The following is a 14,594-nucleotide window of genomic DNA, read 5'->3' as shown; positions in this document are numbered from 1 at the left end:
TGCTATGACAGGAAGTGTATGTAACGTGGCAATGCAGTCCAATTAAAACAGGCACAAATAAAAAAGGTCATCGTTTGCCTTTAATGTAATATGTTAATATTAGGAACAAAACATTATATTGTGTGTGTATATATATATATATATATATATATATATATATATATATATATATATATATATATATATGTTGTTAGCAGCACGTCGTGTACGAACGGCTGAAGTACCTGTGTAGAAGTTCTTGATGCTCGTGTTATTGAGAGACTCGGCGATTACTTCTTTCAGACTGTTCTTGCTGCGGGTGCAGCTGGCGTTCATCTCCACGTAACTGTAACCCAACTCCTACACACACACACACACACACACGCAAGCACTGGTAACTAACCTTCTTTACTCCTGTAATTCAAGTTATAATCATTTCTCGTTTCTATAGTAACAGCTAATTCACAGACCGCTCCACGTAATCGAAATCTAATAAAGTAAATTTCAAAACGTGTTATTTATCAAATCTAAATACAACACGCTTGATCGGTTGCAGTTCACAAGCGAAATTATAAAATCTCTCTCTCTCTCACACACACACACACACTAACCTCGCACACAAGAGCAGCAGTGGTGGTTTTCCCTACACCAGGAGGTCCAGACAGCAAAGCAGCTTTAAACCCAGAACCATCATCCTTACCGCCGAACCTCCCAAACCTAGCAGCTGCAGAGAGAACGAGAACACGAGAGACAATCAGAAACACGTATCTAAAGACAGAAGAAGAAAGAAGAAAAAAAAAAACCCACACTGCATGTTGAAAGATGACACATTATCAGCAAACCAGGCTCACACTGTGCAGAGGTGGACAAATCGGTAGCCCAGGTGGCCGGGACAAGCTGATTTCTTGTGCGGCCAATAAACTTATGGCCGGTTTAAAGGTGCATTAGGTAAAATTTGTAAAGAAAAATATACAAATGTAAAAATAATAATAATAATAATAAAAAGAAAACACCCACGTGCACAAAGCTCTGCCTCGTAAACGTATGGCGGTTTAACTAGAGATAGCATGCAAACTAACAGAGACCATTAGCCAGGAAATCTCTTTTAAGTGCACTCAGACATACAACTGCTTGAAAGCCAAGCTGTAGCTCTATAACTGTGCGACTTCTCCTCATAATGATTTACGAGGATGCGAAGAGGCATTGGGCGTGTGTCTATGAAATGACTGACATGAGGCCAATCCAAATATAAACAAACATTCTGGACCATTATTATTATTATTATTATTATTATTTCTACATTATTCTCCACATTGTTTTGACGAGTAAGAAATGAAAATAACTGTATTGTATTCTATTTAATATTTGTATTTAAGTAGCGACCACTTAAGCATTTAAACATTCACACAGCAAATTCGTTCACGATACGTTATTGTATTACTTTAGCCTGGTTTCAAAGCAAACAGCTTTCGTGTAATCACGTGCACGCACTCACTCACCTGTTGGCTTTGCATTGCCACTGTGAGTTTTATGCCAGTTTTTCAGCCACCTCAGTAGCTTATGGGCACAGCTCTGCTCTCCCTGCTGCCCGATAAGGTTCTTCAGATTGCGGGGGCGGTACTTATCCACCCACAACAAGCTGCTGCCGTCATCCCCCGCCACAGAGGGCGTGCTTTTTCCTGTACCAAACTCCAAAGTCTTTCTGACCTCGGATGAAGAGCCTTGGCGGGAAGCTCTAGAAGTTCCAGGGGTAGAAGAGGAAGATGGCTTAGACTTCCTCGGTGAGGGACTGCTCTTGCTTGCGGAGGGTTTTCCGGGTGAGACTTTGCGCCCTGAAGGGGTGCGTTTGCCTTTAGAGTCCGGGCTCCTTGATTTAGTGGCTTTACTCTGAAACACAGAAAGGTGTGAACACTTAAATGTCTTCTATTCTACAGCATTAGTGTGATTCAAACACAAGCAGATAGGGCAGGGTAATATGACAATATCAGAGGCTGGCTGATAGTGAATTTTACCGATACCGATAATTAAGCTGGGCGGTACCTGCCGATAACCGATTAATCAACCGATACGTTTTCAGTTTAAAAACTAACACTCCAAGATAAAATATTGCTGAACGTTATTGCAAAAATAAACAGTACTGACGGTACCATGAAAACGTACTGTACTGTTTTTTAATGTGATAAACATTTACATTTTTTAATATCCATTAACTATCAATAAACGTTAAAGTAAATAAAAGACACACATCTAAACTGAACCAAAACGTAACAAATAACAGATACAAGTAGAGACATCCAAAATGAACCAAAAACACTTCGAATAACACAACAAAATGAGTCAGTGACGGTTTTTATTTCGCCTCTAGAGGCCGCTCTCGTACCGCTCTTCTAAGCCGCTCCGCAACAGACGCAACCGGGAAAAACTATCCGTGTGGATTTTTGCCGATAAACGATTGTTCCGGCAATCAGTTATCCGTGCCGATTAATCGGCAAAACCGATCAATCGCTCGACCTCTAGACAATATAATATTGATATCAGGATAAATTCTCTCACGTATACTTTTTCCGAGATATTACACTATCTTCAAAATATCATTTTGTCATCTCACCCACCCCTATGAGCAGACAGCATTCCGATATCCATGTGTACTGTATGTCTGCCTATATGTGGCATCATTTTCTACAACAGTGCAATTATTTCTATAGTGAAAGTTCCTGTGAGGAGATTTAGGGAAGGAGTCTCCACTGTCAATGCTTTGTAAACACTCGGAGGTAAAGCTGTAACTAGGTTTTTCCGACACGGGTCAGAGGACTTTGCAGTTTCTCGATAGCGCAACAAGCTGCCATGCGTTATCTTACTAACTTCGAAAGAGATCAGGGAAAAAAGAAAAAAAAAAAGAGGATGGTGATGGAACAACTCTTTATAACTGCTAGCAGTGGCTCACTGACCTGGATGAACAGGCCAATCATCATATTTATGCCTCTATAAATCAACAGACGTCAAACTTATGAAGGACGTTCAATGAGAGAAAATATATTTTATTTCATGCCCGAGAGTGAAATGGATTGCAATGCAATGCTTTCAACCAAGCTGCTTATCAGACCTTTCCTGACACCGTGACATCAGACCGGGTGCGAAAACGGTTCAGAGAAATTGTCTAACTGTATTCTGCTCAAATCAAACAACTTGGAGTGAGCACTGCTGGAATAATTAACAGGCAGTCTCCTGTGGGCCATTTCAAAAGTGAAACTGACCAAAATTTGGCTGGAAGGTTGAATAATTACGCATAATTATTCATTTATTCGCTAATAAACCTGTCTAAGCTATCACTTTCCAGAGAGCTTTTGCAGTGATGAATAATACATTTTTCACTGTGTGGTTTCAAACCTCAGCTTCTGCAGCGATCTCGTATTTGGACTTTTTGCCCGGTTTGGTTCGGATCAGTTCCAGTAACTCGTCCTCGTTTATGATCTTGGTGCCAAAACTCTGTGCCTGAGAAACAGAGCAACATATAAAAAAAAAACAACACACACCGGAGTTTTATCTCGAAACGTTATGACTCGAAGCTACAGACAGAGGAAGGCGAGAGAAGAACAGCAGGAGCGGGAGGAGGAGATTACAGAAAAGCTGAGCGATCGAGATGAGAAGAATTTTCAGACCTTCTCCGTCTTGGAGGCTCCGCTGTCCCGGCCCAGCACCAGGTACGTGGTTTTCCGGCTGACGTTTCCTGTGACTTTCCCACCGTAGCGCTCGATTAGTGACTTTGCGTCGTCCCGTTCCAGAGACTCCAAAACACCCGTTAACACAAACACACAGCCCTCGAGGCAGTTCTCCTCTCCCTAACACACACAATACACGACAAGAGAGAATAAGTAACAATATACAATGGTGACTGAAAGTTTGTGAACCCTTTAGAATATATATATATATATATATATATTATATTGGTAACATGGTTTGGGTCCACTTGTCCCCATTATGAGTGAATCATCACTGCAAATCAATTTTATCCCAGGATGAAACCTTTCTCTCATGATGGGAGTGGTCTCTTCTGGGATGACTCCGCCCCAAACTACATGGCAGGAGAACTCACTGAATGGCGTGATGAGGATGAAAATGACGTAATATGCTACGGCTTTCACTCACCAGATCTCAATCAGATGGAACGCTTATGGGAGATCTTGAAGTGACGTGAGCGCTCTCCAGCACCGTGATCAAAACACCAATTAAGGGATTTTTTATTTTTTTTTGGAAGAACAGCAGCGTTCATCACTCCAGTACAACCCCAGAGACCCGTTTCGGCGGCTCGTGGTGGCCCAACACCTTACTAACAAACCCGTTCCTTTACTTTGTCTCTCCACTTAGTTTGTAGGCAGCAGTGCATATTTCCATGAACAAGCCAGGTGGCAAACCCTGTGGGCCGAACGCGTGCAGAGTGCCAATCTGGCCAATCAGGGTACGACACAACCGAATCACCGAATCTCTGGCTTTCGGACCACGCACATCTTATGAGCCTTTTTTAAAAATCTACATTACTTTTAAACCAAGAGTTTCATTCCAGCTGCAGATCTTCCATAAGACTTGTCTTGCGTGCAACGTGTACAAGTACGTGTTAGGGTTTTATTACCTGCGGGATCACTTTAGAGCCCAGGGCGCGAGGTCCTTCTCGGTTCAGGAAGTTTCGATACGCCGTGGAATTCACGCGCTTCCTCTCCGCGTCCTCTGGACTGGTCTATCAAGAGTCACGAGAGATAAACCAGAAAACGGTTTCAGAACTACAATTCTGAAATACGCAATCAAAGAAAAATCTGCACTGGAATTACACTTAAATGCAGGACAAATAAATAAATAAATAAATAAATAAATAAATCGGCAAAGCTGACGTAATATTGCAGCAATAGTACATTTATACAATATTTCTTATATTCTCGTAACTAGTTATATCAAACTCAGTTTTACCAAACGTATTCATTTATTTATAGTAAACTGCTTTCAAATGTACTTTTCCTATCCACCATTTCATCTTAAAAGCTCCAGTGTGGTGTGTTGTTAAAAAAAAAAAAAAAAAACAATTCAAACTAATAAACTTATCACTGAACCTATAGACGTATCGTTTTAATGCAAGATTATAAGAATAATAACTGAAACTGTGCACTGGATGTCTTTTCTTTCTCGGATATTTTCTTACCTCTGGTTTCGTAGGAGAGGTTTTGTTACTTCCTCCTCCACTCTTGGGTGTGGAAACGCGTTTCGCGCTTCCCGCCGAAACGCCCGTTTTGGGTGTGGCCGCCGCCTCTGATGAAACCCGTGCGATTGGCTCTTTCTTCGGGGAGATGACGAGTTTGCTTTTCTTCTCCTCCTTCTCGCTGTTCCGCCGCTCCTCCTCCTCCTCCTCGTCGGCTCGCTTCTTCATCAGAGCCAGTTTGGAACTGGCTTTTACAGGACTCTTCTTCGGTGAAGGCTCCTTCGGCGCACGCTTGGCTCCTGCACCGTTCGCTTGAGAGCCGGTCTTCGAGGGCGAACGCGAGTTCACGCGAGCCTGACAAATAAAAATAAACAAAAGAAACGTTACAGAACACCTGACATCAAAACAATTATGTGGAGAAAAAACTATTTCCAGGCATTCGGGTCAGTCCCGGCATCCTGCTCCATGACGGACGAACTACAGGCAACCGGCCGCTTTTTAACCAGACCTTAACATCAAAAACAGACGAGTCGATAGTACAATTTTTACAACAGGAAATAACTTGTTCAACAAATGACAACATTCAACGTAACTCTAAAGGAATTTTTTTCTTCTTAAAAAGTTAGTCTTACAATGATAAAAACATTTTAATTTTTGGACTGAACTGTAATATGAGGAAAGAAAAAAAAAACAAGCAAATGTTCTGAATGGGCAAAAAAAAAAAACTGACATAAAAGATGCTGCAGTGATGCAGGAAACAACAATGAAGTCATGCTTTATTTCTATTTTCTATAGAAAAAGTTTTAAAACTACCAAATATTTCTGATTAAAGCAGACATAATGGGATTAAAGCAGAGGCCTGTGGTAGATTTGTTTTTGTTGGTTTGTTTTAAACAGGGTTGAAAATGATTGCAGTATCTGTAAAAAAAAAAAAAAAAAAAAAAAATGAGGTAATAGAAATAAAATAACTGAGATGCATCAAGATGAATAGAATAGTTAGATAGAAACTGAATCTATACCTAGTGAATGCCTGTGAACATAAACAACAACAACAACAACAACAATACTCAATTTAGCGTTGCGTGTTCAAACTAACGTAACGTTTTAAACTTTGAGTGTGTGCTTGAGTTGAGATTATAATGAAGGGTACAGGAAGATTTTCCCCTCTGAATGACGTACTGCGTTTTAAATGAAGGATACGAGGTCATTCAGAACGCTAGGAATTGAGGAATCAGACAGGCTTTATGTTGAAAAAAAGCCATTGGAGTTACCTTTTTAGACATCGGGGCCTCGTCACACATGGCCAGGGTTCGAGCAAACTCCTCGTCTTCGTGGATCTGCTTCTCCAACTAACGCACACACACACACACACACACAAACACGTTTCTGCTGTATCTCAACAAATGTTAAGACCTTACCAACATATACACACACAACAACAACGTTTCAAGTTTTAAGACAATAAATGTAAAATCGTTCACAAGGACGACAGATAACAGACCCGATTAAACAGATGTAACGTGTTCAAATATGTAAAGAAAGATCTGTACAATGAGCTGTTTTCATCCCGATCATTTTCTAAAGGAAATCCTGTGGATTCTGGGCGTCACAAACCACTGGGGGGGGGGGGGGGGGGGGGGGGGGGTATCCACTCAGAACGCTCTATAATGCAGCTGGTACACAGATCAAAGCTGCAACTCATACGAGCAGGTCTAACTCACCTCCATGTCCTCGTCCATCTGTAATCGTTTAGCGACGGCCTCGTCGTCATCGAGTGCTCCATCGGTATCTCGTGTAGGCTGGAGGAGACACGACACTCGTCGGTTTATACGGACCGAGATCAGTATAACGACTCCGAACACTGCCGGTACAGCAGTTTCACAATAAAAATAGAAAAAAAAATAAAAAAAAACCTTGCAATTTTAACAGGGGTGTGTAAACTTTTTATATCCACTGTATATTTTGTGGCGTTTCGGTTCGTCGCACCATCTACACTGAACATCTATCCATCTACTATACCGCTTATCCTTTTCAGGGTCACGGGGAAACCTGGAGCCTATCCCAGGGAGCATCGGGGACAAGGTGGGGTACACCCTGGACAGGGTGCCAATCCATCGCAGGACACAATCACATACACACTCACACACCCATTCATACACTACGGACACTTTAGATACGCCAATCAGCCTACCGTGCATGTGTTTGGACTGGGGGAGGAAACCGGAGTACCCGGAGGAAACCCCCGCCCCGCAGCACGGGGAGAACATGCAAAGTCCACACACACAGGGCCACGGTGGGAATCGAACCCCCGACCCTGGAGGTGTGAAGCGAACGTGCTAACCTGCTCTGAACATGAAGTGAAGAATAACCTACTAGCGCTTCTCGTACTTTCCCGTCTTCTCAATCAATCAATGAATGAAGGAGATTGTAGCTCGGCTGATGTACTTACCGCTTTCCTCTTGGTGCTCGTACTAGCCACCAGCTTCTTCTCTGATCTCTTGGCCGTGGCGGTCCCGAAGTAATCGAACACAGAGGTGGGGGTGTGTTTGGGTGCGGTCGGACCGAGTACGTTCTTCTTCGCTTCTCCCTTTGGGCTTGGAGATTTAACAGGAGGCGTTTTTACCTGCTTCGCTTTGGTCTCCTTCGAGTCCGAGGCCTTTTTCTCGTGGCTACAGCCGTTCTCTTTGAGTTTCGAGGACTTTTTCAGAGACGAAAAGGCTCCATCGGAGTCTGGAACGACAGGACAGAGCTGGTCAGTATGGTCACTGGACATCGACAATGTTATTGTTAATACAGCTGTCTACCACGGTATTTTGGATTCGAATATACAATTGCATAATTCAGATTTATTTTAAGGGTATTTGCATCCACGGTGTAGGAATTACAGCACTTTTTATATGTGGTCCAAAAATAACTGGCAACCCAACATAAAATTCAATTGTCATTTTTAATACTTGGTGGAAGTCTGGAAGATATAGACATCACCACCACTAGACGCTGGGTTTCATCCCTGATGGTGTTCTGCCTGGCCTTTACCGCAGCGGTCTTCACTTCCTGCTTGCTCTTGGGGCGTTTGCTTTCAGTTTAACCTTCAGCAAGTGAAATGCAGCTCAGGTAGATTCGGGCCAGGTGACTGACTTGGACACTGTAGAACAAATCCATATCTTTTGCCGGTCCCGGGTTGCTTTCGAAGTATGCACTGCACTGTGAAGTGCCGGCCAATGAGTTTGGTTTTGAAGCATTTGGCTGAATCTGTGCAGATAATACAGCTCTATATACTTCAGAATTCATCCTGCTGCTTTCGTCAGCAGTCCAGTCATCAATAAATACTAAAGGAACCAGTTCCACTGGCAGCCATTGACACCCACGCTACAAGACGAGTCGGTACGCTTCAGATCATGAGTGACTCCTTACCTTCTCCGTATTCTTCTCTTCCCATCATTCTGGTACAAGTTGATCTTTGTCTCATCTGTCCAAAGGATGTTGCTTCAGGCTTTCTTTCAGTTATTTTTGTCAAACTCAAATCAAAACAGTCTTCCTGTTTGTGAGGCTTATCAATGGTTTACATCTTGTGGTAATCCTTCTCAGTCGCAGGAGCGGCTGAGAAGCGTTCGCTGCCATTATTACACAGTACGAGAGCGGCCTCTAGAGGCAAAGTAAAAACTATCCCTGACCAATTTTGTTGTGTTATTTGAAGTGTTTTTTTTTTTAAATCCATTTTCGATGTCTCTACTTTTAAAAAGTCCAGTACATTTTTATGGTACCGTCAGAAATGTTTATTTTTACAATAAAGTTCAGCAATGTTTTACTTTGAGTGTTGTGTTTTCATTCAGTATCAATTTTTACAAAACTATCGGTTGATTAATCAGTTATCGGCAGGTACGTACCGCCCGACTGCGTTATCGGTCAAATCCACTATTTTTACTATTTAACAACTCCAGCCGAGTCATCTCCTGCTTGTGGACTTTGACACAGATACGGCTACCTCCAGGAGGGTGTTCTTGATCTGGCTAGCTGCTGTGAAGGGGTTTTTCTTCACCAGGGAAACAATTCTTCATTCATCGACCACAGTTTTATCTGCTTACTTGTGACTGAATTAATGAGTGAATCAACACACAATAATAGAAGAAGGCTGCAGGGCACATATAAGAAGTGCAGTAACTCCTACACGGTTCGCCTGATTTGGATGGAAACAGGATGGATAGACAGCTAAAATAACACTAACTTTCTCAGTGTCCAAATATTTATAGACCTGAAATGGCATAGTTTTTTTTCCAAGACATCCCTCACCTGAATCAGAAACATAAGTCACGGGATCTTTCTTCCCGGATGCAGCAGGCTTCTCTTTAGAGCTTTTCTTTCCTTTCTTCTCCTCTACCTCCTCATCTGCCACATGGGAGAAATACAGAGACAGAAACAGACATGATGTCTTCAAGTACAACAGGGAAGACCTACAGAAAGCCTGAAACATCCATCATCACTTCCAAACATGTGACGCAGGGATGCATCGATAGCATTTTCTTCATACCGAGTACAAGTACGTGTTTTTGTGGTACTTGTTGATACCTGTATGAAAATGAGCAACCATTTATTAAGTAACCAGGGGATTAGTGATACCAGTATCAGTATCGACGCATCCCTAATGGCGCGTAATGCAGTGACCCAAAGACAGTATAGTCAGGAGTTCATGAGGAATCTGCAGCGCACCTGAATCAGCGATGACCCTCTTCTTCCTTTTGGCTGCTCGTTTTTCCTCCAATTTGGAGCTTGTATTCTGAGCAAGTGAGAAAAGAGGAAAGATCAATACCGCTTTCTAACGGGACGTCACTACAAAAACCTAAGGTACGTTTCTAACCTGAACCTTGGACGCGGGTTTCTTTTTATTCTTCGGCTCGTCGTCGGTGCTGCTGCTGCCGCCGTGGCCGGGCTTTGGCGCAAAGAACCTGCGTATATCCTGTCACAGGAACAAAAGGTGCAGTGAGACGGATTATATCGTCCTCGATTCAAAAACAGAGATTCGACTGAACAATTTATCGTCTGATCAAATGCATGACATCACTGTTAATCTCCTATACATCTGCATGAACACGACCTAAAACATCAGATTTTCACACGAGTCCTAAAAGTAGACAAACAGAACCCAATTGAGCAAAATGAGAAAATTAGAATACTTGGTCATTTATACATTGAGGGAAATGAGCCAATATTAAATATCTGTGAGTGGCAAAAGTATGTGCACTTCTAGGATTAGTAGTTTAATTTGAAGGTGAAATTAGAGTCAGGTGATTTCAATCAATGGGATGACGATCAGGTGTGAGTGAGCGCACTGTTTTATTTAAAGAACACGGATCTATCAAAGTCAAACACGTGTTTGTGGAAGTGTGTCATGGCACGAACAAAGGAGATTTCTGAGGACCTCAGAAAAAGAGTTGTTGAAGCTCATCGGGCTGGAAAACGTCACAAAACCATCTCTAAAGGGTTTGGACTCCACCAATCTACACTCAGACATATTGTGTACAAATGGAGGAAATTCAAGACCGTTGTTACCCTCACAGGAGTGAAGACCAACAAAGATCACTCCAAGAGCAAGACGTGAAATAGTCCACGAGGTCACACAGGAACCCTGGGTAACTTCTAAACAACTGAAGGCCTCTCTCACATTGGCTAATGTTAATGTTCATGAGTCCACCATCAGGAAAATGGTGAGTCACTGCTCTCCAAAACGAACATTGCTGCCCATCTGCAGTTTGCTAAAGATCACGTGGACAAGCCATAAGGCTAGTGTAACAATATTTTGAGGACAGATGTTATGTTATGTTTGGAGAAAAGAAAACACTGCATTCCAGCATTAGATCCTTATCCCATCTGTGAAACATGGTGGTGGTAGTATCATGGTTTGGACCTGTTCTGCTGCATCTGGGCAGGACGGCCTCCAGCATTGATAGAACAATGAATTCTGAATATCAGCGAATTCTAAAGGAAAATTTCAGGACATCTGTGCATGATCTGAATCTGAAGAGAAAGTGGGTCATGCGGCAAGACAACGATCTTAAACACACGAGTCGTTCTACCAAAGAACGGTTAAAGAAGAGTAAAGTGAATGTTCTGGAACGGCCGAGTCAAAGTCCTGACCGTAATCCAATAGAATGTTGTGGAAGGACCTGAAGCGAGCAGTTCATGTGAGGAAACACACCAACATCCCAGAGTTGAATCTGTTCTGTACTGAGGAACGGGATGAAACTCCTCCAAGACGATGTGCAGGACTGAGCAACAGATACCGCAAACATTCCCGTACCTTTACCACTCCTGTAATATTGGATCATTTTCCCAATGAATAAATGACTGAGTATAATATTTGTCTCATTTGTTTCACTGGGCTCTCTTTATCGTCTTTTACGAATCTGATGATGCTTCAAGTCATATTTATGCAAACTTTCAGGGAAATATTTTCCTCATAGCACCTAAAACTAAACAGCTAACTTGATGAATAATCGAAAAACAACAACATATCAAGCTTAGCATCTTTATCTTCCAGATTGTCCCCTACAGCAGTCAGTACATTTAGTGTAATGCAATCCCAAGAGGAAATCGGTTAAGAATATAGGGGGTAAATTACGGCTGGCGTTTAAAAGAAAACAAAGTAACAGAGAGTTTGTTTGTTTTTTGGGGTTTTTTACAGCTTTAATCAGAGCAACACAGAATAACCGATTCTTTACAGATTACAGTTAATCTCATCATGTTGACTTCCTGTTGTCGAGAACACAGCTAGTTAGTTAGTTAGATAGTTAGCTAACTCCCCATGAACTTGGCACAAGCTAAGCTTTAATTCAGGAGCAACCATTACCCTGTCACTTCCAGACTTCAATATAAGAGTCTGCTCTTTAATTATAAATAATAAAACAGAGAGTTGTAAACTTTGGGAGGCAACTTGACATTAGCCTGTTGTGTGCTGTGTTGTTGTTGTTGTTGTTGTGTGCTGTTGTGTGCTGTGTTGTTGTTGTGTGCTGTGTTGTTGTTGTGTTGTTGTGTGTTGTGTTGTGTTGTTGTGTGCTGTGTTGTGTTGTTGTTGTGTGCTGTGTTGTGTTGTTGTGTGTTGTGTTGTTGTGTGCTGTGTTGTTGTTTGCTGTGTTGTTGTTGTTGTGTGCTGTGTTGTTGTTGTTGTGTGCTGTGTTGTCTTGTTGTGTGCTGTGTTGTCTTGTTGTGTGCTGTGTTGTCTTGTTGTGTGCTGTGTTGTCTTGTTGTGTGCTGTGTTGTCTTGTTGTGTGCTGTGTTGTCTTGTTGTGTGCTGTGTTGTCTTGTTGTGTGGTGTTGTGTTGTGGTTGCGTCACAAATGCCTTCTCGCTGAATTTGTACTTATCAACATGTGGCCTGGAAGCCATTATTTCATTCCCTATGAAGTGCACACCTATATAGGGAAAACTGCGCCATTTGAAATACGACCACTGAAAGTTGCTATTAGCTGTAAGTGCAGGGTCTGCTTTTATTCTCCAAACTGCACGGATACGCCCCGGTGCACGGCTGTGCAGGTCAGCTACAGTGTCCACATTTAAACTGAGAGAAGAGTAATAAAACAACTCACCATCTTCAACAGCTGTCATTAACTTTTTGTTGTTGTTGTTATTGCAGCAAAAGCGCGTAAAGATACGCTTTCCAGTCTTTGGCGCCAAGAGTGCTTCTTTCTGGCGCAGCGTGATGACGTAAAGCGGGCGGGGCCTCACTGGAACCGCGAGGAGCAGTACAAATAAAAATATATATATATATAGATAGATAGATAGATATATCTTTCAATAAACTGTTAATAAATAATTGTTTATCTATATAATTAAATACATAAATAAAATGCTGTTTTAAATGCAGTTTAAACGTTCTTCAATTATTTATTACGTTCATTAAATGGAATTATTTCCTTATTATTTTAAGGGAACATGTATATCTGGAATAAAGTCGGTGTGACGTTGGACCGTCGATATTCGCAGAAATGCGGAAATTAAGGGACCGTCTCTAAAGTTCCATACGACGTTGTTAAACACGATTCTAACTTCAATGGCATTTGAAGGGAGTGACTTACAGTCATATAACCGACTGTGAAGTGTCCATGTAGGTGTCAGCTATAATACACACCTCTCAGATTTTTGATATTTAATAAAATAAACTATTAAAAATCATATATAAATATTGCCATGTATTTTATTACTGCATGTATTTTATTACTACTTGTGTGTAAAATACACAAAATATGCCATAATTTGAAGTTGTGCAGTCACACAACCAACTGTAAAGTGTTCATCCAGGTGTCAGGTATGACTCACACCTTTTAGATTTTTGATATGTATTAAAATAAGCTATTAAATCATATGTAAATTAGACATGTATTTCACTACAGAATGGGCCCATACACAAAATATGCCATTATTTAAAGCTCAAGAGCATCTGAAGGGAATGATGTACAGTCACAAAGCCAACTGTACAGTGTTCGACTAGGTGTCAGGTATGACTCACACCTTTTAGATTTCTGATGTTTAATGCTACAATGCATGAACCAAAAAAGCCTTCAGGAATGCATAAAGGGGGTCAAAATAACCCGTAAAGGATTGAATGGTTTTCTTAAAAAAAAAAATTGATGTCCTATTAATGAAGTGATTTTATATATATATATATATATATATATATATATATATATATATATATATATATATATGGAGAGAGAGAGAGGGGGGGGGGGGGGGGTATATACAGGCTTTTTATCAGTGCTCAGTTCAAAAGCCTGCATCTCTGATGGAATGGGCAGCTTGCACATCTGGAAAGGCATCATCAATGCTGAAAGGTATATAAATGTTTTAGAGCAAGATATGCTTCCATCCATATTCCATCCCATCTTTACTTTTGAGAGACTCTGTCTCTCCAAGATACTCTTTTCATAACCAATCACATTACTGACCTGTTGCCAATTAAATGAATCAGTTAGCAAAATGTTCCTCCAGCTGTTTCTATTGAACATTTACGTTTCCAGCCTTTTGTTGCCCTGTCCCAACTTTTTTGAGACGTGTTGCTGCCATCAAATTCAAAATTACCTTATTTTTTTCCTCAGTTTAAACATTTGATACGTTTTCTATGTTCTATTGTGAATAACATATGGGTTTATGTGACTTTTATTTACATTTTACATGGCATCCCAAATTTTTTTCGAATTGGGGTTGTTAGAGGCACGAACCTGTTCCAACATGACAATACTCCTATGCACAAAGCATTCGCCACTGTTGGAGCAAAAGAAATCAAATGTCCTGCAGAGTCCTTACCTCAACCCCACTGAACACCTTTGGTATGATCCAGAACCCCAACTGCACACCAAGCCTCCTCACCTTACATCGGTGTCTGACCTCAATTCTGCTTTTATGGCTGAATGCACAAAAACCCACAGCCACAGTCCAAA

General features: G+C 41.4%; 1 protein-coding gene across 2 annotated transcripts in view; it reads right to left on the bottom strand.

Annotated features, from left to right (window-relative positions):
- rfc1 (replication factor C (activator 1) 1) overlaps positions 1-14,594 on the bottom strand; it is a 25,837-nt gene extending 11,243 nt beyond the window's left edge. Inside the window, exons 1-15 of one of the 2 annotated variants that reach the window (XM_053677718.1) lie at positions 14,461-14,594; positions 12,744-12,881; positions 10,020-10,118; positions 9,872-9,938; positions 9,455-9,550; positions 7,614-7,894; positions 6,886-6,963; positions 6,436-6,513; positions 5,168-5,518; positions 4,607-4,711; positions 3,639-3,818; positions 3,367-3,471; positions 1,479-1,866; positions 591-703; positions 225-339 (exon numbers count right to left, since the gene is read on the bottom strand). In XM_053677718.1, coding sequence (XP_053533693.1) covers positions 225-339; positions 591-703; positions 1,479-1,866; positions 3,367-3,471; positions 3,639-3,818; positions 4,607-4,711; positions 5,168-5,518; positions 6,436-6,513; positions 6,886-6,963; positions 7,614-7,894; positions 9,455-9,550; positions 9,872-9,938; positions 10,020-10,118; positions 12,744-12,746 — 2,059 coding nt within the window. In that variant the 5' untranslated portion in view covers positions 12,747-12,881; positions 14,461-14,594. The remainder of the gene's footprint in view (positions 1-224; positions 340-590; positions 704-1,478; positions 1,867-3,366; positions 3,472-3,638; positions 3,819-4,606; positions 4,712-5,167; positions 5,519-6,435; positions 6,514-6,885; positions 6,964-7,613; positions 7,895-9,454; positions 9,551-9,871; positions 9,939-10,019; positions 10,119-12,743; positions 12,882-14,460) is intronic. The other variant, XM_053677719.1, reaches the window with a different exon arrangement.

Source organism: Ictalurus punctatus, chromosome 29, assembly GCF_001660625.3.
Source record: "Ictalurus punctatus breed USDA103 chromosome 29, Coco_2.0, whole genome shotgun sequence".
Lineage (NCBI taxonomy): Eukaryota > Metazoa > Chordata > Actinopteri > Siluriformes > Ictaluridae > Ictalurus > Ictalurus punctatus.
This window is presented reverse-complemented; position numbering and strand designations above follow the sequence as displayed.